This window comes from Ailuropoda melanoleuca, chromosome 10 (assembly GCF_002007445.2).
Source record: "Ailuropoda melanoleuca isolate Jingjing chromosome 10, ASM200744v2, whole genome shotgun sequence".
NCBI classification, from domain to species: domain Eukaryota; kingdom Metazoa; phylum Chordata; class Mammalia; order Carnivora; family Ursidae; genus Ailuropoda; species Ailuropoda melanoleuca.
In genome coordinates this window covers 92,656,202-92,678,480 of record NC_048227.1, presented here as the reverse complement: position 1 = coordinate 92,678,480, position 22,279 = coordinate 92,656,202, and the positions used below count along the sequence as shown (strand labels likewise).

Genomic DNA, 22,279 nt, shown 5'->3' with positions numbered 1-22,279 from the left:
AGAAGTGACCAAAAAGGCCAACAAAAATCCCTGTCCTCAATACAGGATTTGCTGGGAAGAGACTGAGGGAATTTTGCGGGGCTGGTAACTCTATCCTCTATCATGCTAGGGTGTGCGTGGCCTGGATTCATCCTCTTGACAAAATCACAGAGCTGACATCTGTGCGTTTCAATATGCAAATTTAGCCTCACAAAGAACTTTTCAAAAACAACAATACTCAAGTGGGCGTGGGAGTAAGGATAAGTCAGATCATCGAAATGCTGACAACTGTAGAAGCTGGTAAGAGGCACGGAAGTCTGTTACAGTATGCAGTTTATATATGTTTACTCGCCAAAATAAAAAGCTAGAAATAATCTGTGTACTCCTGCCAACACATATTAATGAAATATGAGTAACAGATACTCTTCAGTGTTATTAGAGACGTTTTGAACTTGGAATAGAAGGGAAAGAAGAGAAATGAACAGTTACAGGTCACTCAGGATGATGTGCCAGGCCCTTTATAGCAGTTTTCTCACTTAATCCTCACAACATCTTTATGGGATATTTTTACCCCCATTGTATAGACGGGAAAGCTGAGGCTTAGGGAGGTTATACGACTTGCCAGCTAAACACAACAGCCAGAACTGGGCCCCCAGTCCTACCACCTGCTTCCAACAGTGCCTCTCACAGCCTCTGCCACTGCACCATGCACAGGGGCTGGGGGTGGGGTGGTACAGTCTGAAGAAGTCCCAAGAAGCACCACTAGTCATGAAAGATCCCACTCCTACTGCCTCTGATTAAGCCAGAATGATATGGGAAGAGGTTAGATTATGAAAAATTTCAAAGAACAATAATTACACCCCAGAACTGTCCCTACACCATCAGCAATGGTTTTGATGTCACATCTGTCTGTCGTAACATGCGATATTTTAATTTACATCCCTGATCCCTAAAGCCCTGCGTCAGTCTCCACCTGGGCTCCCATTTCCTGGTGCAGACACAGAGGTGACCACGATTTGGCATAGAGCTCAAGCTAGGCTTTGGCCGACATTTGTCAACAGGGTCCCCCTGTAAGTCGGGACTTCTTCATCATGGCTGTATTGCACCAGCAACCACACACACTTGTTTTCTGTCCACACCCAGACAGACTCAAATCCTCACAAATGCCGAGGAAGCTGACATGGCCGGTCATAATTGCCCACCTTGCCTGCGTCCCTTTCCTGGCCGCTGTGTCACTCTGACAGATGTCGGACTTAGCATCACTAGAGATGGGCCCATTATGGACTTGGAAAGCTGTATCATTTCCAAATGCAGACTCGCTCAGCCAAAAAAACACGCGGTGCTCAGCGATGTGCCAAATGTGTGGGAATATGGGCAGCTTCCCTGCTGTTCACAAGCACTCACGTCCCAATCCCCAGCAGAGGCAAAGGCTTAGGTCCAGACATACCGTTCCTTTAGGGCCCATTTGGTGCGAAATAAAAACTCTCTCCATAGTTGTAAATTTGAATCATGATCCCTGTTTATACTGTTGAATGTTCACCCATCTGTACTCTCTGTTGACTTCATCTAAACTAACTGGCCCCAAAAACACTTTATCAAGGAAGTGCTTTATTCTAGTAGGGAGCCGGGTGATTAGGTCCTGGAAAAGTAGCTTGATATCCAGTCCAGAAAGTTAATTACTAACATAATTATCAAAACCTTATATTTTTCAGGGTTAAGTCAAGCATCACTGTGGGCAGAGTGTCTTTTTGGTTGGTTTGTTCTCTGGCTGACATGTAATTAGCTCTTAAAGACAATGCATTTTTTTGATTTTAAAGCCAAACACAAGTATCTAGATACCTATTCTATCTGTAGAATACTCCCTCAATTGCCAAAATTCACCCAGAGAATCCGAAATGAAAGAGTCATAACCTGATTCAATCCATCATTTGAAACTCTGTAGTTAAGGCTTTCTCTGAACGACTTTTTCTATAGCAGACACAACAAATTTAATGCTACTTTTTTCTGTATAAAACGCTTTAGGCGGGGCACAGCAGGTTAAGTGTCAGACTCTTGATTTCGGCTCAGATCATGATCGAGCCCTGTATCTGGCTCTGGCCTGAGTGTGGAGCCTGCTAAGGATTCTACCCAGCACCCCCCAAATCCCCCCACCCCCGCTGTCATGTTCTCTCTCTTTAGGAAAAAAAAAAAAAAAGCTTTAAGCTCCTCCTGTACTCCTCTTACTGCTTTTCTGCTTTTGGTGGATTATTTCTTTTCCAAGCCACCTCAATTCAGCTTTCATGGACTGCTTACGGACACCGAAAGGAGTATGAGGTTACACGTCCTCAGACCTAAAGCTGCTACGACAGCAGAACAGGGAAGAAGTTTGCCTACTTGTCTGAAAGTAGAATAATATGCAATAAAATAATGAAAAAATAAATAAAATAAAATCATGCAATAAAGGGAGCATTATGGACTGAAAGTCACAGCTTTTCAAGAAAATGAGTTCCCATCAGGACTCAACCTGTGATGAGCTAACTGCCGTGAGAGGAAGCTTGCAATATGTCACTAGTGTGGCATACACGGCTCGGATGAATGATGGACGACCTCAGAGCACATCTCACACGGACTTCTAGACTCCTGAACCATGTGAATGACATACGGGATACATGGCATCTAACCTGGCATTCAGCAGCTCGGGAGTTCCCCTTTACCTCTCCAACTTGTCTACAATTTCATAGAAAGGGACATTGAATATACCCATCTGGGATCTTACTTTTCTCACTAAGTACTATTTAAAGGATGAACAAAGTTTCCAGCCTGGCTCGAATGAGCTCCCATCAATTTTACCCACCACCACATTCCTGCACCTTTGATGAGAGCTAATTAAGCTCATGTGGTGGGGTTTTTTCCCCCAGACTGTCTTTTGCAGCTCTGGAACAGAGCACACCAAATTAAGCCCATCTGTCTAAATGGGAAGAAGTTATTTATCCCGCTGCCAAGCAGGCTTTCTTTCCTACCTAGATGCTGCCTTCCAAGGTTCCTGAACACCTTGTGGTGATTATGGTCACCCCAACTCCTAACCAGCTAGAATTCTGGGAAGAGCAGTTGCATGTTACATCAAAGATCATCCACCGAATCCACAGCAATCATTTCTCTGCATGGCGAAACGTCCAAGGAAGCCACAAAGTATGCTACCAGCCTATCATTCAAGGTCAAAATTACAATATCCAAGAATTCGGTGCAATTTCTAAGCTGTTATTCAGCCGCAATCCTGCCTCCCACAAAAAAGGGGAAAAGTCCTTTTTCATTAACTATGCCCCATAAAAGAGCCTAATTAATTTCGATGGAATCTTCTGCCACATGAGGTCACTTTTGTTAAAAAGGACGAAACAACCCTGCCATTCACACATGCCAGACGACAAAGTTCTAGGAAAGATGCCCTGGGCAATGACGACACCCACATGCCCGCCTGGGCCACGATGTTATAGGCTCCCAGGATGATGGCTCTCAGCCCCCCACTGATGCTTCCCAGCCTCAACTGTACTAACTTAATTGTATTAACGCCCACCACTGAGCACCCCTCAGGCAGTGAACAAAAAGGAAAGAGAATCAGTAAGTATCTGAGAGTCATGATATAGTGTTACGCCTCATCTAAAGAATCTCCACTTATGTTGAGTTAAGGAAAGAAATTAAAGTCCATAGGAATGCCAGAGTCTCACCGTAGAGGTGAAACATGTCCACCTGCAGAATAACAGAGGTGCCTAAACTAGCTGGTGGGTCTGTTATATAACAGGTCCTTTATAACATAAAAGGAATTATTAACAAATGAAATCTTTGTTACGAGTTCCTTAATTATTGCTTTTTCTTTTATTCCTACCAAAAGCAGATTTATGGAAATTTTTGAAAAATAAATAAATAAGGACTCGAGTGAATCAGCAGTTTTCAAACTGTTTTTAAAGGCAGAGGACTCTTATTCAAAACAGATCCAGGTGGCCCCTTCTTCTTCACCAATATATAAAAGATGGTCAAAAAAGAGTTGGTCTGGATGAGGAGACATTCCTGAAGGGGTCCTGAGGTCACCACAGTGAAATAAAACAATCTGAAAAGCAGTGAACCAGGATGAACCCAAACAGAATATACAATGAAGATTTAAATTAATAATCGTAGAAGTTTCAGTAAGATTTTTTTGTAGCAAATGTACAACATGGAAACATTAGTGCATATACAGATCACAGAGAGATACCTAAGCTATTTACTATTTATCACATGCAAGTTCAAATGCGGCATTAATCCTAAATGGTTTTCATGAAACAGCCAAACGAATTTCAACATCTGAGTTCAAGGAGAGCCATGAAAATTGGTGATTATGAAGGTCTTAATGACACGGAAGAACTATAATAAAATATTAAGTAAAAAAGCAAGAATTATATTGCTGATGTAAAAATGCCCTGAAAAACACAGAGCGGGGATCGCTAAAATACCAACATGGTAATTACCAAGTGAGAATGAGGATGGTTTTTGGCTTCTTTAAATTTTATTTTGTTTTAGAAAGGAAGGACAGAAGGAAGGAAGGAGGGAAGGAATGAAGGAGGGAAGGAAGGAAGGAGCGAAGGAAGGAAGGAGCGAAGGAAGGAAAGAAGGAAGGAAAGATAGAGCCTAGACATTCTTTGGGCTTAGAGTCCACAACAACATAGTATACACTGGCCAACAGTGAAAACACTCTTGTCACTTAAGACATAAAATCTAGTCTTTTCATGAATACAAAGATTTGGTCATGCCATCCCAGGCAAGACGCAATTCATTGCATGACGACAGAGCTAGATGATTCATCCTTTGGGACCTGAACTTTGTACCCCAATCTAGCGCAGCACCTTACAGAGGGACGCTCCAGGCACAAGCAGGGCCGTTAGAAGGCCTGGACGGAGTGCTGATCAGGACCAGGACCCGGAGCAGCCCTGCCAGACAGAAGCATACTCCCAGGGCCACCCACTCACCACATCCAGGTCCTGGGAAACCCGCCGTTTCCGGAGCTCCTCCATCCTCTCGCACACATCAGAGAAACAGGTGTTGTAGTAATCTGCATACTGCTGTGCCAGGTCATCGATGTTCCCCAGCGAGCCGTCCTGGGGGCGAGGAGGGCAGCAGGAAGAAATAGGAAAAACAAAGGCAGTCAGTCCACCTGCAAAAAGACCCACGGCTTCTGGTCCCCCTCTCCATGCATTTACACTAATCAGGGTTGGTATTCACTAAGCGGTGAGCAGGCGCCAGGCTCAGTTTCATGCGTGTGACATCTCCTAATCTTCAGGATACGCATTGGACACTGGACCTGTTTCCTCACCATGCAGGTGAACAAACAGTAGGTCAAAGAAGTTGAGCGACTGCCCAAGGGTACCAGGGCTCACAAGCAAAGAAGCCAGGCCTCCAACCCAGGACTGCCTGGTGCCAAGGCCATGGTCTTAAACCCACAGCTCTGCCTGCCTCGCAGGGCTAAGAAACCCTCAGGGGAGTGCCTTCAGAGAAGGCACTGTGCAGGTAAGAGGCTTCCTAAAGCCCAATCACTGCCTGCATCAGACCCTCCTGAGAAGCTTTTCAGAAATTCTGATACCAGGACCCCACTCCCAGAAATTCTGATGAGAACCAGAGAACTGAGGACGGCTGAGGGATGCTGCATCCCAGACACAACTGGGCTGTCCCCTCCCATGAGACCCTTGAGAAGAAAACCCTATCCCTTGAGTTATTCCACGAAATAGGAATAATGTGCAAGAAGAGCACACGTATAAATTCAGCTAAAGAGGAAACCCAACTGTGGCCCCAGCAGCCACTCTGCAGCGCACCTTCCTAAGCCCACACTCAGCTCTGCAGCCCCTTACAGCTCAGCGGCCCGAGGCGTTTTTCCGAATCTCCGGGAACACTGGGGCAGTCTCATACCTCTCTGAGAGTGAGAACTAATGAACACAGGCTGGCACATAGGATTATTCGCTACTAATGTTCGCTACAAGATAATGTTTCAGACTACAGTCTTCCCTTAGGGGAGTTGATGCCTAAATGCACGTCTGAACACATACATACAGGCGGACAAATGCTGCCTACATTTGTAAGTTCCACTATTCGTTCTATGCATTCATTCATGGAAACATTTCCCCTCCCCTTTTTACCTCCCAACATGTCCTTTCTTTGGTATGAAGAAATGGCGCTACCAAGACAACCAAAGAAACAGAACTTTGAGAGTACCTAGAAGGTGCCCACACTTGCCATTTTACAGAGCACAGCCCTATCCCATCACGCATGACAATACCTGTCTCAACTTGCCAAACCCCGTCAGGTGCAAGTGCGCTTGGGGAATTCAGAGCTCTCCAAAAGCCTTTCTGCTACAGACCTTCAGGCCTTGTCAAGAGGCCTGGTCGCAGCCATCTCTAGCCCAGATCTGCATTCACCAATTTTATGCAACCAATGTACAGGAGAAGCAGAAATGAAAAGAAAGGATTTTTTTTTTCTTTAAACTTCTTCCTTTCTCACCAGTAAAATGTTCTCCTTTGAGGTAATTGCCTCCAGGGCAGAGCTAGGGGCAAGAACTTTTGCAAGACCAATAAGTGTTTGAGTATCTCAACATGTCTGGACAAAAGTCATTCCCCATTCGGTCCCATTGTTCTGTCTGTCTGTCTGCAAACAGGCTGGACGGGCACAGTGGAGGAGCTGGGAGCCTACCCTCCTCTTCAACAGGTTTATTGTCAAGTTTCCAGTAGGGAAATAACATCGGTCAAGCTAAGAAATCTGCAGCCTTGCCTCTGAGCTTCCCGGGGGCGGTCAGCCTGCTGATCTTTGTCTTACTGCCTGAAACCAGAATTACTGGGGAGGAAGGAGGCCAAAGGGGGCCAAACGAGAATATCTTAAGGGGATGTTCCTGAAATACAGCATGATAAATCAAGTTATGATCCCAAGGTTTGCCCTGACTCGCCTCAACTCAACAACACGTACCCTGTGGACCACAACATGAAAACCCACACCTCCGATGAGTTTTCCCATCCGTTTCCCCACTTTGCCTCATCTGCCATAAACCCAGCCACCGAAGTGACCTTGCTAAACAGAGCGGACCGGCTCTCCTTCCTCTGCGGATCACCCACGCCACCCCATCACCCAGGTGACAAACTAAACCCCCGGCTTGTCAGCCCAGATCTCAGGGCCCTTCACATCGCCTCTGCCCCCAGTCCTGCCCGGCTGAGGAAGGAGCTCAGGCCCATAGACTGGGAGGCCCAGGGCAGCCAGGAGAGCAACCAGCAGCTTCCTACAGCAACAGCGTTCCCCCCAGAGTGGGCCCTCTCCCACCCCACCCACTGCAGCCCCAACACCAAGAGAACTGCGACCAGCTACTACTCACCGCCAGGACTGTGAGGATGAGAGCAGCGCCCGCTGCAGCACGGGCTTGAGCCCACAGCTGCCTGGCCAGCTGCCTTCTATCAACCTAGCATGTTTGCTTACACTTCAGAGAAACAAAGTCCTCCCAGGGGCCCCCTTCTCTTCAAGATCCTCATGTTTCCTTAGTCCCCGCCCCCAGTATACCCTGGGAGAGACCAAGGCTCTCCTTTCAAAGTGTGCGCTGGAAGCTGAAGGGAACAGGGCTTGCAGCCACTGCACCTGAGAACCCACTTTTATGAGTGACTGCCTGGATCCAGCCCCCGCCCCCAACTGCTGGGGCCCCTGGAAGCTCCTGGGCCCTTGAGAGTCATGTCGAGTCTCTCGAGAACATGATGCTATCCTGTCTTCATCCAGAAACGTCTACCTTCATCCATCCAGGAAGGGAAACACGCCTGTCACTTTCCTATGGCTTGCTGTTCTTAAATGGAAATCTCTCTCCCTCTCTCCCTCTCTCCCTCTCTTTCTCTTTCACAGAGGTACTAAGAATTGTATTGTGTTAGCCAAGGTGCTCCCATCTTGAATTCTGGCTTCTCAAAAATAACCAGCTGAACTGTACAACTTAACACAACTGACTGTTTCTTGGAACAACCAAGTCTACTCCAAAAAATTTCTTAATTATTTATTAGCTTTCTTCAGATTACCTTTTTTCCCCTTTTTCCACGCAACACCTTCAAAACCAACTGTTTGGTTCTCAAGTTTCCAAGCTGCTGATCAACCGTTTTCTGCCACTAAGTGAAAAAGTTTAAGTCCCTATTTTCGCAGTCCAAATCACCCAAAATTCCCCAATAACTTGGGGGCCTGGAAAATGTATCTGTTACTCATAAGAAAAAAGGCAGCTGTTCAACTCAACACAGGCCAAAGACAGCAAGCGCTGCACAACCAGCAACATGCGGCGTTACCCGCTCCCTACTTGGCGCCCGGCGGACCATCATTTAGAACAGGGTGGCACGGCTGCCTGTTTTCCCAAATCGCTTTCCAGATGTGAAGTAAGTCCCCCAAATTTCCACTTCCAACAGTGTTCAGAATTTAATTGCCAAGAAAAGGCAAAGGAATAAAAGAACGTGTTCCTAAAAAGTAGGTCTTGTCTGCCATCCCTAGAAAGGAATCCTGTTCGTGCCCATCAAATGGAACGAAAGAACCTCTAGAAGATTTTCTCTTACTCCTCTCAAAACCCATGCTCTTTCAGGACGATCCGGAAACCTCTGCACCATTTCTGTCCAACCTGTTCCTACTTGAGATAGCACAGACCTAGTCAGTGAAAACATTCACTTCTACCACAAACGTTTGCAAAGTTAGTCCGTCCGGAATTTAAATAATGCAGCTATGTTTAATAGCACCACACCTCGTGCATCTTCCTTCTGGGGATGTGAGTTCGTGTCTGCCTCAACACCCCACAATGCTGACGTCCAAGAGGCACTGACGCTACAAAATAAACTCTGGGCTATGACTTTAAACTCTCCCTAAATACAGTTATTAAAACACTGAAATAGATTCCTTTTTAAACTTTTATTTCTTTTAAGGTGTTCATTGTTTCTGCTCTAGACTAATTACTTGCCTCATTTGTTTCACTTCTTATTTTTCCCTTTTGGTTCTCATGCATCAGGCTGAAGCAATATGGGTTCAAGTTTAGGAACCGGGGAAATCTTATTTCCTCAAAAGATTTTTTTTAAGTAAATTGTGAAATTTTGTGCCCCATGATTTTTTATAAGAATTTTCCCATCTTCATCTTAAAAAAAAAAATAGAATACATGCAAATCCAACTTCTCCTTCCTTTTCTTATTATAAAACCAGGTCACAGCATCTTTCCACAGGGCCATCCACTTCATTTGGTATGGCTTTAAATTAAATCTGTGGTCTCACTCCCAGGGGCAGGTCAACAGAAGATAAATCTTGTGTAATCTTCCCACGAAACTGTAGCACACATTTATACCAAACAGTACTCTTTTATACAACCAACATAAAAATATAGAGGTAAGGGGCATTTGTACCAAACAATTCACACCAGGTAGACTGCTGTTGCAATTAAGGAGAAAAGAAATCGCACTGTTCTCTCAACAACTGATTTAACAGTGTTTCTGGTATTTATCCCAATGTACTTCTGTCTCTGGGAGAAGTGAAAACTAAAAGTACTATGAAAACAAAGCATTTGTATCATTAACTTCTGTTATTTTTGTTCTCCTCTCTCCCAGATGTCACTTATGGTCAGAATATCTTGACAGTCTTTACCAGAGGAAAAAAAAAGAAAGAAAAAGAAAAAAATCCTGAAAACACCAGGAAATACAATGTAATCTGTTTGGCTGTATGCGGATCACATGCAAATGAATGCAAATGAACTTGTGGTCCTGCTATTTTATGTATCTATAAAGACAGCGCCCCAAGGGAAAACTCAATGTGTTGCTCTGAATCCCCAATGTTGATGGGGAGAAAGTCTCCTGACTCATTTATTTAGTGTGTCTCTACCTTTTTTGTCCATAATAAGAAGTACATATATATTTTTCATAATATAAAGTGTATGCTGTATTTGCATTGCTCCCCATTGTTTTGGAGAGGGACGGAGCTATGTATCGGTCCATCAGTTCCCTACAAGCTAAATCCACTGAAAGAAATCACTACACAACAACGAAGCTTGATTTCTTGAATGACTTCACAATGTGTTTTCATTCTTAATGAGCTTGTTTTAAGATTCTGAGGTGATAAACACTTTCAGCAACCTTTCAGGTGAAATTGCTACTACCATAAAAAAGCCTTTAATACTGGTTTCCTTGTTCAGCCTCACTGAATCTGTGAGATGCTGTTGCAGGAATTCTCTGCCTTTAGTGCCCGCGGTTCTTGGTCACGCTGCTTTGAAGAATGAAGAGGTAGGACCAGACGAAGAGTGGTGGGCAGCAAAGCAAAGTTTATTGAGCAAGAGTATAAAGCACCCGGAGAGGGAGGGGACCCCGAGAGGGTTGCCCCTGGAGTGTCTAAGTTTAGGGGTTTTTATGAGCTCTTCTGTGAAACTATCGTTAAGCAATCAGGGTGTGCTGAGTCACGCCGATCAGGGCTCTGGGCACGTATCTGTCTACCTATTAGATTAACGTCTACGTGCTGATAGTCTTTTTTTGCTGACATCTGGGGGCTTATGTCTTAACTGCCCCTTGCCCAAATAAAATTGTCTTATTTTAGGACATTTTGCAGATGTGACTTCTGCAAAGGCTGCAAAGCAGAATGCCAGCGCGCTCCTGTCTAAGCTGCAAAACCAGATGTCAGTGGTGTTTTATCTTAGCTGTCCGGACTCCGTATCTTCTTGTTGGGGACCCTGGCCCTGCCTACTGAACTGTCCAACTCACTCCTAACAATGTCACTGTTTGCACCAGCTCTGTTATCCCATCCTGCCTTGTCATTATGGAGAAATTCACTGAACAGATAGTGATCTCAAATATTTTTCTCTGAGGTATCATTCCCAGCATTTCTGCAAGATGGTTGGAGCTGGAATACAGTCTGTCTCAGGAAAGTTTTTTTTATACATGACAACCAAAAACACACACTGAAGGACAATATTAGATCATGCTGGTGGTGATGAAAAGGCCCTGGGGGCACACCCACATGGCAGGTGGCTGGAGGGCTGATCTCACATATTCCACTCCCCCTCTCCAGAACACCCAGAACTTGCCAGGCCCGGTGTCTAATTCTTCCTTCGGCAAATAGGACCTCGGTGCCCAAGGCGCTCACTATTTTGCATCGTCAAGTTCTCTGATGAACGTAAATCAGCTCCTGAAGAAGGAAGGGTTCCAGGCAGGCAGCACTCTCTTAACAACAACAACAACCAAAAAACACCCAAAAAACAAACAAACAAAACACACACACACACAAAGCACAAAACCAAAAGCAAGTAATAACAATTGGGCCATGGAACTTCCTTGATATAATTATTTATAAACATATATCTACTTACAACTATACATATAAATTATATCTATTCACATTAAAGATGCATATGGAACTAGGCATTTTAAATGAGATAAACACAAGTATAAGTAAAAAGTTCTAACGTCTTTCCTATTCCCAAGTGGATAAGCAACTGCACTGGTATTCACCCAGCAGCAGAGAAGCAACTGCAACGGCTGATTGCAAGCTGATGCGACAGTCTACACAGGCCGCTATGTCTGGGTCTAGTACTGAGTCCGAAGTCACTACAGGTCGGCCAGGCTGGCAGCTGTGAATGAACCTAGGTGTGAAACAGCAAGGACAAAACCAATCCCACAAGAACCCTGGAACCACACAAAGACAACTAAAATTCTCATCGGTTTCTCACCCACCCAAAGCCCTGATGCCATGGCAGACCCATAAGAGAAACTAGAGCTCCGTATGATAGATCTACACACACACTTGGCTCAAGATTCCCAGAAGATAAAGGAGATCTGGCAGGACCTAGACCTGCGACGGGTCCAAGCACCACCTCACGCCAAGGGAGTGGGTCGGTGATACCACGTGGGAGCCACCACGATACCTGCCACCCACCACAAACCTTCAGTCTGAAAAATATGGCAGCTGTGATCCATTTCTGGCTTCCGGGTTGATACAGCTTAAGCCAGCAGAGACCTAAGATAAACAAAGACGTCTGAAACGAGCATTTGTTTCAATGACACAACACAGCGCAGAACAGCATAAAAGAGAATAGAGAATGTGGGCATACAACACGTGAAGCAAGGAGGACTATGTCCTGCAACACTTGTTTCAGTTATGCATGACTGTACTTGATCACAATATCAACGGCATCTTCCACTGAATAGATGACACTGAGGGCATTCTGCCCCCCAAGCTGCACTCCTGGGGGGTACTCCCACTTTGGAGTTTATTCCAGAGCCCCACGGCTCACTGGCCTCTTCCCAACCCTCAACCTTTCCTCCTCAACTCACCATGACCAGCAGATAGTTCCCCAAGGCTTTCCCTGCTCTCTTCTCTTCTCATGCTGCTTGCTTGGGGAAATGCCATCAGTGGTTGGACAGATTTTAGAGTCACAGCAGGAACATGTTTTTCTCTTCTCACCTCCCACCCTCAGGCCCAGTGCAGCCTGCTTGACCCGAGGGTACGAAAGGCTTGAGATTTTTAGCAGAAATGTGATTACCAGAACTCACGTACAAACTAGTAATCTCCAATTATCAGCTCAGAAGGAATTTGGAAAGCTCGGTCTAAGTATGAGAACTCAGTTTCCTGACCATGGAGAGGTGTGGCTACAATAAAATGGGATTTAAAAAAAAAAAAAAAAAAGGCCTCCTCTGTATTCCTCCTCGGGAGTGTGTGTGATATCATGTTAACCGTCAGGTATGATGGAGAAAGTGACCAAGGCTAGAAAATTAATATGCTCTTCAATCATCAACACTGAATGGGGTATTTCATTAATTCAAATAATATTTATTGAACACCTTTGACACTCCAGGTGTTCTGCTAGGTGCTGTGTATACAATATAAAATCAAGAAACATGAATGCTTATTATTAATAGAAAAGCAAAGTATGGTCTTTATTTTAATGTAGTCATATGGTTAAGTCATGGAAGCCTGTTGAGGGGGCTTACTAGACTGTGTGCTTTGTGTAAGGTGTTTTTGGAATTAAAGGCTCTGAAAGATCCAATCTGCTGAGTTATCTAGCAGTGGCTCAAAAGAACATTTTACAGGAAGCTTCAGAACTTGAAAATGAAGGAAAATGACTGGAACGTTGACAATTTGTTCAAAAAAATTCAAGTACAGATTCATACTCAAAATGGACATGTGCAATTAGCAGATGGCAATTTCGGACTCAACTCATTTCTCATTTCTAAATTGCCCTGAGCTTAATAGAATCACAGATTTGGAAAGAACAGAAGAACGAGCTAGTTGGGTGGCAATGAATAAGCTAGTTTGGTGGAAATGAAGTCACAATTTCTGACCATGTTCACAGATTTTGATGAGTATGAATCACACTTTGCACTTTCTCTGGCTGCCTCTGGCACATAATTATCAGGATATGAGCATTTTCATGCATTTGGCCAATGATGATGACCTGCTGGGGGGAAAAAAGTGATCTATAATATTCCTAGAAATTTGGAAATGATTAACCTCAAAACAATCCTGAAATTTCTGGTTGTTAAACCTTGTACAATATTTGAATTTGTCATGTTTTAAGAAAATTATATTCTGCTGTGGCTGGAGCAGAGGGTCAGGAGGGTGATAATCAATGGAATCAGAACTGGACTTGACCACCATGGCTGATTTCCTTGAGGCAGACTCAGAGAGATTCAGAAGGCCCAGTGACCTGATCAAAGCTGACAAGAGGATTCATGCTTACAACCATTCACTGTTCATTAAATTCTTTTTTGGTGATGCCCCCAAAGTTCCACATTTTTTAAGAACTGGTAGGTATTGCCTAAATAGCATTATCGATAAAAATTCAGATGGCCAGCAAGCGTCAGGACACCAATCAGATGGCCCATAATGAATACTTGGATGGCCCTAACTTACACTTTGATAACTCTCCAAACTCCTTCTCCACCTTCTTAGCTGCAGACAATGCCTATGCCTCCTCCTCCTATGTATTCAGTATGAACTCTCCAACTCTCCAAACTTTCATGCAGAGATTAGCCTCAATCAGTTCCACCCACACCAGACTCTGAGGAGTCATTTACTTACCCTCAAAGAGGTCACTATATCTAATAGAACTAATTATACTAATGTGTCATAAATAAGTCAATGTTAGTATATAACACCTCTTCTCTAGTATCTCTCCATGATCAAGTGTCTAAAAATGTCTCGGGGCGCCTGGGTGGCACGGTGGTTAAGCGTCTGCCTTCGGCTCAGGGCGTGATCCCGGCGTGACAGGATCGAGCCCCATATCAGGCTCCTCTGCTATGAGCCTGCTTCTTCCTCTCCCACTCCCCCTGCTTGTGTTCCCTCTCTCGCTGGCTGTCTCTATCTCTGTCTCATAAATAAATAAAATCTTAAAAAAAAAATGTCTCTCCATCCTAATCCTAGCAGTGTTTCAAGTGGTGGACAAAACTTCCCAGCTACTCACTCTCTCTCCAATCTCATCTCATTTACAACCCCCTTCTATATTCCATGCCCACTGTAACTTTTAAAATATAGATCTTAAAAACTGTAAACGTCTCCCAGTGAGGATTTGACAGTGGGTCTGTTGTATGCAATATAAGAGCCTTTTTGTCTGGACTGTCTGCCTTTCTAGACTTGTCCCATGGCTCTACCTCCCTATCCATACATCAGTTTGGGCCAGATCAAACCAGTCTATGCAGCAGTCTATCATCCCTGCTCCTCCATGCTTCTTCTGCCTGGAACACCTTCTTTCACCCTACTGACCCTGCAGACAGCGGCCCATCCCTCACAATGGACTTTACGTGGCATGTCGCCTTCTCACTGCATCACTGCCAGTTATACATTCCACCTACAAATGGAACGACCTGCTGTCTGCATGCAGTCGCCTTCAAAGTCACAAAGGGAGAGGGAAGAGGTAGGTGCAGGTACAGGTGAAAAAAGACTGGCCACGACTGATTAATGGTAGCGCTGGAACATGGGAGTTCTTTGAAATATGCTACTTTGGCATCTATTTGAAATTTTCTATTTTAAGGCATCTTTTAAAGTGACTTTTACTTATTTACATGGTTGTTATCCCCTGAAAACTTCAAAGTCCTTGAAATCTGGAGCTGGGTCTTACTCATTTTTGCAACCTCAAGCACCTAGCACCATCAAAATGATACTTAGCAATTACCTAAGAAGCGTCTATCAGATGCATAAAGGAAGGAAGAAATGGAAGTCAACAGAACTGACTCCTCACTTCCTGAGGGTCCCATAGCATTCATTCAGTATTTTCATATATAACGATGCACTTTGAGTCTCAGACTTTGTCCCCACCAACCTTAGAGCAGTAACTGAGTCTAGTGAGTGTGATATTCAAACATGAAATACATCATTCGAAATAAAAACAAATGGAAAACAAGTTGAAGGGATGTCCCAGGACTATGTTTCCAGGCAGAAGGGACAGCTAGTACATACAATTCATCTGAGTCAGGAGACAGCTTCCCCTGTTCCAAGAGGACTACCCAGTTGGCTAAGAGTTGGTGTGGGGGTGTGGCAGGACAGGAGGCAGGAGAGAAAGAAGGAAACCCAGGTGGAGGATTTTTCATGTGCAGAACTGATTTCTGATTCTTTCTACTTATTGCTGACCATTCTTAACATGTTGATGGGCATGGGTCTCGTTGGAATCCAATGGAAGATTCTTACACCAAAAAGATTAATGGGGAAAGTTCCTTGGTGCAATGGGCTCAAGGTCAAAAAGTCTTACATTCTTCTCACATCCTGACAAAAAAGGCAAGTAAGTGTTTTGAAACAACTATATAAAGAGGCACTGAATACATCAGGACCATGTCTGCTTCAATCCTCCCCATCCAATCCCTACCGCGGAAAGCAGGAGGAAAACACCCGGCAATGCTGCTGGGGCAGGTGGAGTCCGAGAGCAAATACAAGAGCAATGCTGTGGCCAAGGAAATAGGCACATCTGCTTTCTGGGAATGAGCTATGATGAGCCGAACGGAACCCTGTCTGATCCTATACACGGGAGGCTATTTTAAGGCCCTTCATTCACATGACACCAATTGGATGGTTTCTTTTCAAAGTCAGGGAGAAAGCAGTTCAACCCCTGCCCTGGAAAAACTCCAAGTAATCCAAAAACAACTCTTCACCGCACACCTGGCCCTCCTCAAGCACATTTCACGACTATCTGCTCTTCTGTCCATTCCCTTGATCTCAAGGACACTCAACAACACTCCGTGCTCTAAGGACTTCATGTAGGGACTCGAAAGCCCACTTGTGAACGTGGGGTAAGCAGGAAATCTGCTGGCTTCACCCTGTGCACATTCTGACCTGTAACCTACAGGAAAAACCAGATTTAGAGAATGTCAGCCACGCAAAAATTACTCTTCTTCCAGGCACACAGGTAAGTATTATCTGGATCTGGATCTGGGTGTCTGTCCATCTACGATGTAACCCTATAAAACAGTACATTACATGAAGGCCAAACTTTTATTTCAATTCTTTGGGAAGAAAAGTTTTTTCCTAACTACATCATTTCCCTTCAAGATGATCTCAATTTTCACCATAAAAGACTTTTCCATTTGCCAAGAATATAATGTGAAAGACCTCTGAAAAAGCATCTTTAGCACATGCATCTCTTCTTACTCGTAGATTAAAAACATCTTGGAACTTGAGAATGAAATTTATTTGCTTTGTACCACAATCTATACAGTTACAACAGAAACTTGACAGGCATCTTGGGCCTAAAAGCAAAAGCAAAAAAAAAAAAAAAAATCCCCACCTGAGATGAATTCACATCATTCTACCAAGCCACTTATCATTAGAATGAAAATGTTCATTTTTCCAATTTGCTCATGAGCTGAGAATTTACTAACATCACCACTGGCTTTCTCATAACATCTAATGTTTAAATTTCTAACATATAATTTTTCTTAAAGAGAAATTCACTTACTTAAGAATGAACATTTTTACGTACTTATCAGCCAAATATTGTTACTTTTAACAGTTTTATAGGTCAGTGTTTGCTGGAACACCGTCCCCTCCTCCTTCCTATCCAAGCTCTTAGATTTACAGGCTAGTCACATGTCTACCACCTACCCAAACGTTTTTATGCTTCTCAATTGCTCTATAAAAAGGAGCAATTTCACTTTTTTTTCTCTGTGATGTGGATAAGATAAATTTTTATTTTAATTGTTTGCCACACTGTGGGGCAAAAGCCTACAAAAAAGAGTGCACCAGCAAGTCTCTTAAAGGGTCCCCCATTGTTGTTTTTAATGCTAATTCTGTCAGGATGGGCTGTGTTTTTCCACTGGCAAAGCACAATTCAACAGCTCTATTTTATACTATATTTTATAAAATATACTGATATTTTATATATCAAACACTCGGCTGCCTCCCCTTCACCCCGGGCACCCTGTAAACACAGCAGTCGGAGAGATCCTGTTTGAACCTAAGTCAGATCCTTGACCCTCTTTCTCAGACTCCAGCCCCTCCTTAGAGTAAAGGCTGCAGGCACCCCCCCCCAATGAACTGAAAGGTCCATGGCATCCATGCTCACCCCCACTTCTCTTGTGCCCCACCTGGAGCCTCTCCAGCTCACTGCCAGGCCACACAGGCTATCTTGCTTCTCCTCTAACACTCCAAAACCTGCTAGCGGACCCGGCCTTGAGACTAGCTCCTCTCTCTGACCTTACCGCTCTTCCCTCACCTGCCACAGAGGTGACTCAACACCCGCTTCCCAAGCCTGCCCTAGCCACAGTGGCGACCCCGCCTCTCAGGCACACACCGTCTCTGACCCCATCCTCGGCCTCATCTCTCTCCTCTCCGTTTCTCATCACCTAAACTAGTTTTCATATAACTCATGTCTACTTCAGTCCCCTCCCCCAACTAAAGTATAAGGTCCCTAAGGGCAGAAATTTTTCTAAGTTTCGTTCACTGCTCAGTGCTTACGACAGTGCCTAGAAGAATCTCAATATAAATTTACTGGATCAAGGAATCAATGGGATAAATAAAATTGTCAACCAACAAGTACTGTGCCAGGCAGTATGCTCTGGCCCTTGGGAAGAGGAATATAAACAATTTATATGTTGCTTTATGTTCTGATTTATTTTTCTCTTGGTAATTGGTAATGGATCGACTCTTCAGTTCTCAGACTTAAAAGTAACTGGCAAGGTTTAATTTCTAAAACACCCATGACTTCATCGTAATTTAAAAAGCCAATATTAACTATGCCAGTGCTTTCTGTATGTGTATCATCCTGTTCTCTTTGTATTGTTTCAAAAGAAACAAATGGAATATATAGTTCAAGGTGTTAATTACATAAGCTTATTAAAAGCAAACTCCTAAGAGGTGTTGGTTTTAACACTTAGCACTTTTATGTTTATGTAGTTTATTAGTTTTTAAATGTGAGAAAGTCAAATGTAGTAAGCATAATATTGCAAAACAGCCACTACCACGGAAAATTATTTCACCTACGTAGACAAGCCTTTTATAGAACTGGCTCTAGGCTGCAAGTTTGAAAATGAAAGAACACGGCAGCAGAAGCAGGTTTTTATATGACAGTGTTTCTGAATTCACAGTGATGCTGGGCTTCCTTCTGCAATGTGCAATCATGTAATTTGCAATTTAAGCATTTTCACAAAGTCAGAAAAGATATATCTGTAGTATCCCATTTTGTAAAAATGAGTGAGGGCTATGTCAAGACATTCTCTTTATCTATCTAGGTCATAAATGAGCTAGTCTGATAACTCCCAATATTTTTTTGTAGTGCATTTAGAAAGAATGTTCTGTGAACAACTACTACTGGGGAAATTGGTTCTGTTAATGAATATCCCAGAATAAGACCTTCTGACCTCCACCCGCAAACCAGGTCATAAACGCAGATAATAATGATTCTCAAAAAGCCATTAGAGTTTAACCGTTCTCCCACTGCGGGTTGGGAGGGTTCTTCACCACCCTCTTGGATCACAGAAGGTAGGTGTTGGAAAACTGGTGAGTGGAAGGCTCCCTGCCCCCATTCCTGCCTTACCTGTGAGCACCAAGAACCCATAAAGCACCCTTGCTCTGTGCCTAGACTGAGCTCAGATCCTGTTCTCACCTCCCCACAGACAAACGTGGCTGCGGAAGGCAAAAATTCAGGAAAACCAAACTGGTTTTCCATAGAAATAATTCAGGAAATGTCGAAAAAGGCATGCCAATTAATTTCAATCTTGCTTCATTTTTTCCAAAATATTTGCCCAGTGACAAGAGGCACTTCTCTCCCAGCCCCCTCTCCATGGCAACAAAATCCCTAGAAGGTATAAAATATGGAAGAAAGAAGAGAATTGCAGCCATTCCATGAGGCTGGCATTCTGACAACAACATTTAAGGAGACAATCAAGGAGAGATACTAAAGCATGAGGCACTTGGCAATATACTTCACTGGTTCTTTTCTCATTATAAAACTTCATTTGGTGTTTCATTCTTGTGTTGCAGTCTTCCTTTGAGAATACCTTATTAGGTTGGAACATATTTTTTGACAAGACAAGAGACCCAAAATATTTCCAAGGCAGAGAGAGGATTTAATGGAAGGAAACCAAGATGGCACTGTTGAAAGACAAGAAAAGGAAAAGCCTGGGATCAAAACATTCCAAAGTGGATAACTCAAGGACTAGAATGCGGGAACTCATGTTTCCAAACTTTCCACAGACTGATACTGTGTGAATTTCTTCCTTATTCAAAATCTTGCCAACTACCCTTGAATCTCCAATAATTAATCTCCTATTTGTTTCTTAGAATTGCACTGGATTTTGTCCATATTCCACAACCTGTTTTTTAATCAAAGATGCTGAGATGAACTTAAAAGACCTCAGAATACTTTGTCTAGGAGACATTTGAAGGATCATTTGATCTATCCTTGTAACCCTTCCTCACCTCCACCTTCTATTTATAGAAGAGAAAAATGCTATTTTTTATTAAAAAAATTATTTTATGTACTTTTGTGAAGGATTTTCTTGGCTTGGTTTGTTTTAAGGTTTCTTTCTGTCTTTTTTTTGGAAAAGGAAAAGGAAGAACCAGTATGGCACAATAACTAACACTCCAATCTCTAACCTCAAAAAGGCAAGTTATTAAATTTTTTTGTGCCTTGGAAGTACCTGCCCCCAGGGCAATGAGGCCTAATAAATGAGATTAATAATCCATGTAGAGCACTCAACATAGTATCTGGCACCCAGAATGCAGTAAAGAATTGCTTTTATCATTAATAATTGCCATTGTCACTTACAACATTCTGGAATATCACCACCAACCCTAGGTTGTCTGGCTTAAAAAACTTCCCCCTGTCATAATGAAATCACCTTTGTCCAGGCAGAAACCGTTTCAATGGGTGAAGCAGATATGACTACAGGTAACAAATAAGATGCAGAAGCCGAGAACCCTGTGATAAACCCAGATTCCAAAATAGCCTTTTTCTCATTCATCGCAGAGGAATTTACCTACAGGCATATCCCTCTGTGTTCGCGCAGTCGCTCTGCCTTGCGTGTCTCTGTTCCTGGTTGTCTCATGTATGCACGTTCAGACACCCTCCCCAACACAGATTAGCTATGCCAGGCCAAGGCGTGGGTCTTCTTACAATGCAGTGCATTTGTAACTCCTGGCGGTGCCTACCACAAGGTCGTACAGGTAGACATTTAATAAAAGCTCAATAACCTTCCGGACTAACAGCACGGAGCTTCATGTACCACACAGATGCCTTTAAAATGATTTGCTTTGGTTACACTTGATCAAGTTTATAGGCTATGCTGACACTAGAATCTGGCATGCGGTCGCCTGGGTGGCTCAGCTGGTTAAGCGTCTGCCTTCAGTTCAGGTCATGAGCTCGGGGTCCTGGGACTGAGCCCCAGGTAGGAGCCCCAGGTCATGTCGGGCTCCCCACTCACTGCTGCTCCCTCTCCCTCTGCACCTACCCCCACTTGTGCACACATGCTCTCTCAAATGAATAAAAATCTTTAAAAAAAAATAGAATCTCGCATCTGTGCATGTGCGCATGTGTGCTGGGTTGGCTGGAAGGATGAGTTGGGGAGAAATTAATATTTATGGAACATCTACATGGCTATATTATGCATCAGGTGTTGCTGCATGTTATTTCATTAAAACGTACAAGCCGTAACGTAGGTTATACTAACGTCACTACACTAGTGAGGGCGCACTCAGAGAGATGACAGACGTGTCCACTGTCACTTGACTAATAAAGCGCAGACCCAAGCTTCACATTCACGACGACCTAGTCCAAAACCTGACTTCACTCCAGGAAAATGGGCTTGTGGCAGTTGGGTATATAGCAAAGCTTAGCTAACCTTACTGCTGATTTAAATCATACAGCCATCCCCTGAGGCCTCCACCGAAGACAGCCCCTCCCAGCACATTTTTTAAATAAAAATGAGTATTAGTTAACCACGTAGTCCTCCCAGGCTGCAGAGGTATACTGTGGAATCATCCACTCAACCACACACGAGGAGACATATACCTGGGGGCTTGGCCAGGCCGAACACATTGGCACATGACCCAATCCATCATTTCTTCCTGAGGCTGGGCCCGCCACTGACCCAGCAGCCGTCAGGTGACTGGCCCCATGGCACCGCGGGAAATGCTAGGGCTTGGAAGTGTAGACACAGCTGCTTTAGGGGCCCCTGAGGGGGTGCTCCCTCCAAAGCTCCTCCCCCCAGTACTATGTGCGACAGCACGAAATGGGAAAAAGAAGCCACGTGCATGGGGGACACAAACCCAATCTATCCCCACCCACCCCTTATGTGGGCAGGAGAACGAGCCCTGGAACTTACAGACTGGTAAGGGCGGACCCAGATACTGATCTAGGCTTGACCTCAGCACAGCTCCCAGAGGGCAGGGGGGGCTACGTGTTATCACATCCTGGTTAACCCTGGCCCACCCTCCACCAGGACAGCTTCCTGAGGAAATCCTGCTGGCTACAGAGAAAAAGGGTGGCTCAGCCAGAGGATGTAAACAGGAGCAGCAGTGTTTTGTTCGGTGGCCCTGCCCACCCGAGCAGGGCCTCTGCTGAACAATTTTTTGGCAGCCGCACAACTAAAAAGCCAGGCTGAGAGATGGCTTCATTGACTAGGGTTTGCAAGTCAAGAATGCATATGGTTTGCCCCAACTGAGGACTGCTGTAAGGACTAAATTGTTCACTCCTAAGCACTCAGTTTAAGAAAAAATATTTACAATAAATAACAATAAGACACACAGTACCCCCCAATTTTTATTTAAATTTAGTTAACATACAGTGTTAATATTAGTTAGAGGATTATTAGTTAATATTAGTTAGTTCAGGTGTAGAATTTAGTGATTTGACACT

The 22,279-nt window shown here is 43.9% G+C and overlaps 1 protein-coding gene across 4 annotated transcripts in view; it reads right to left on the bottom strand.

The window, feature by feature from the left end:
• The window catches only part of SASH1 (SAM and SH3 domain containing 1), a 242,493-nt gene that overhangs the window by 139,983 nt on the left and 80,231 nt on the right, over positions 1-22,279 (bottom strand). For 3 of the 4 annotated variants that reach the window (XM_034669264.1, XM_034669262.1, XM_034669263.1), the window contains exon 2: positions 4,956-5,084. In XM_034669264.1, coding sequence (XP_034525155.1) covers positions 4,956-5,084 — 129 coding nt within the window. Of the gene's footprint in view, positions 1-4,955; positions 5,085-7,336; positions 8,848-22,279 lie in introns of those variants that run through there. The other variant, XM_034669265.1, reaches the window with a different exon arrangement.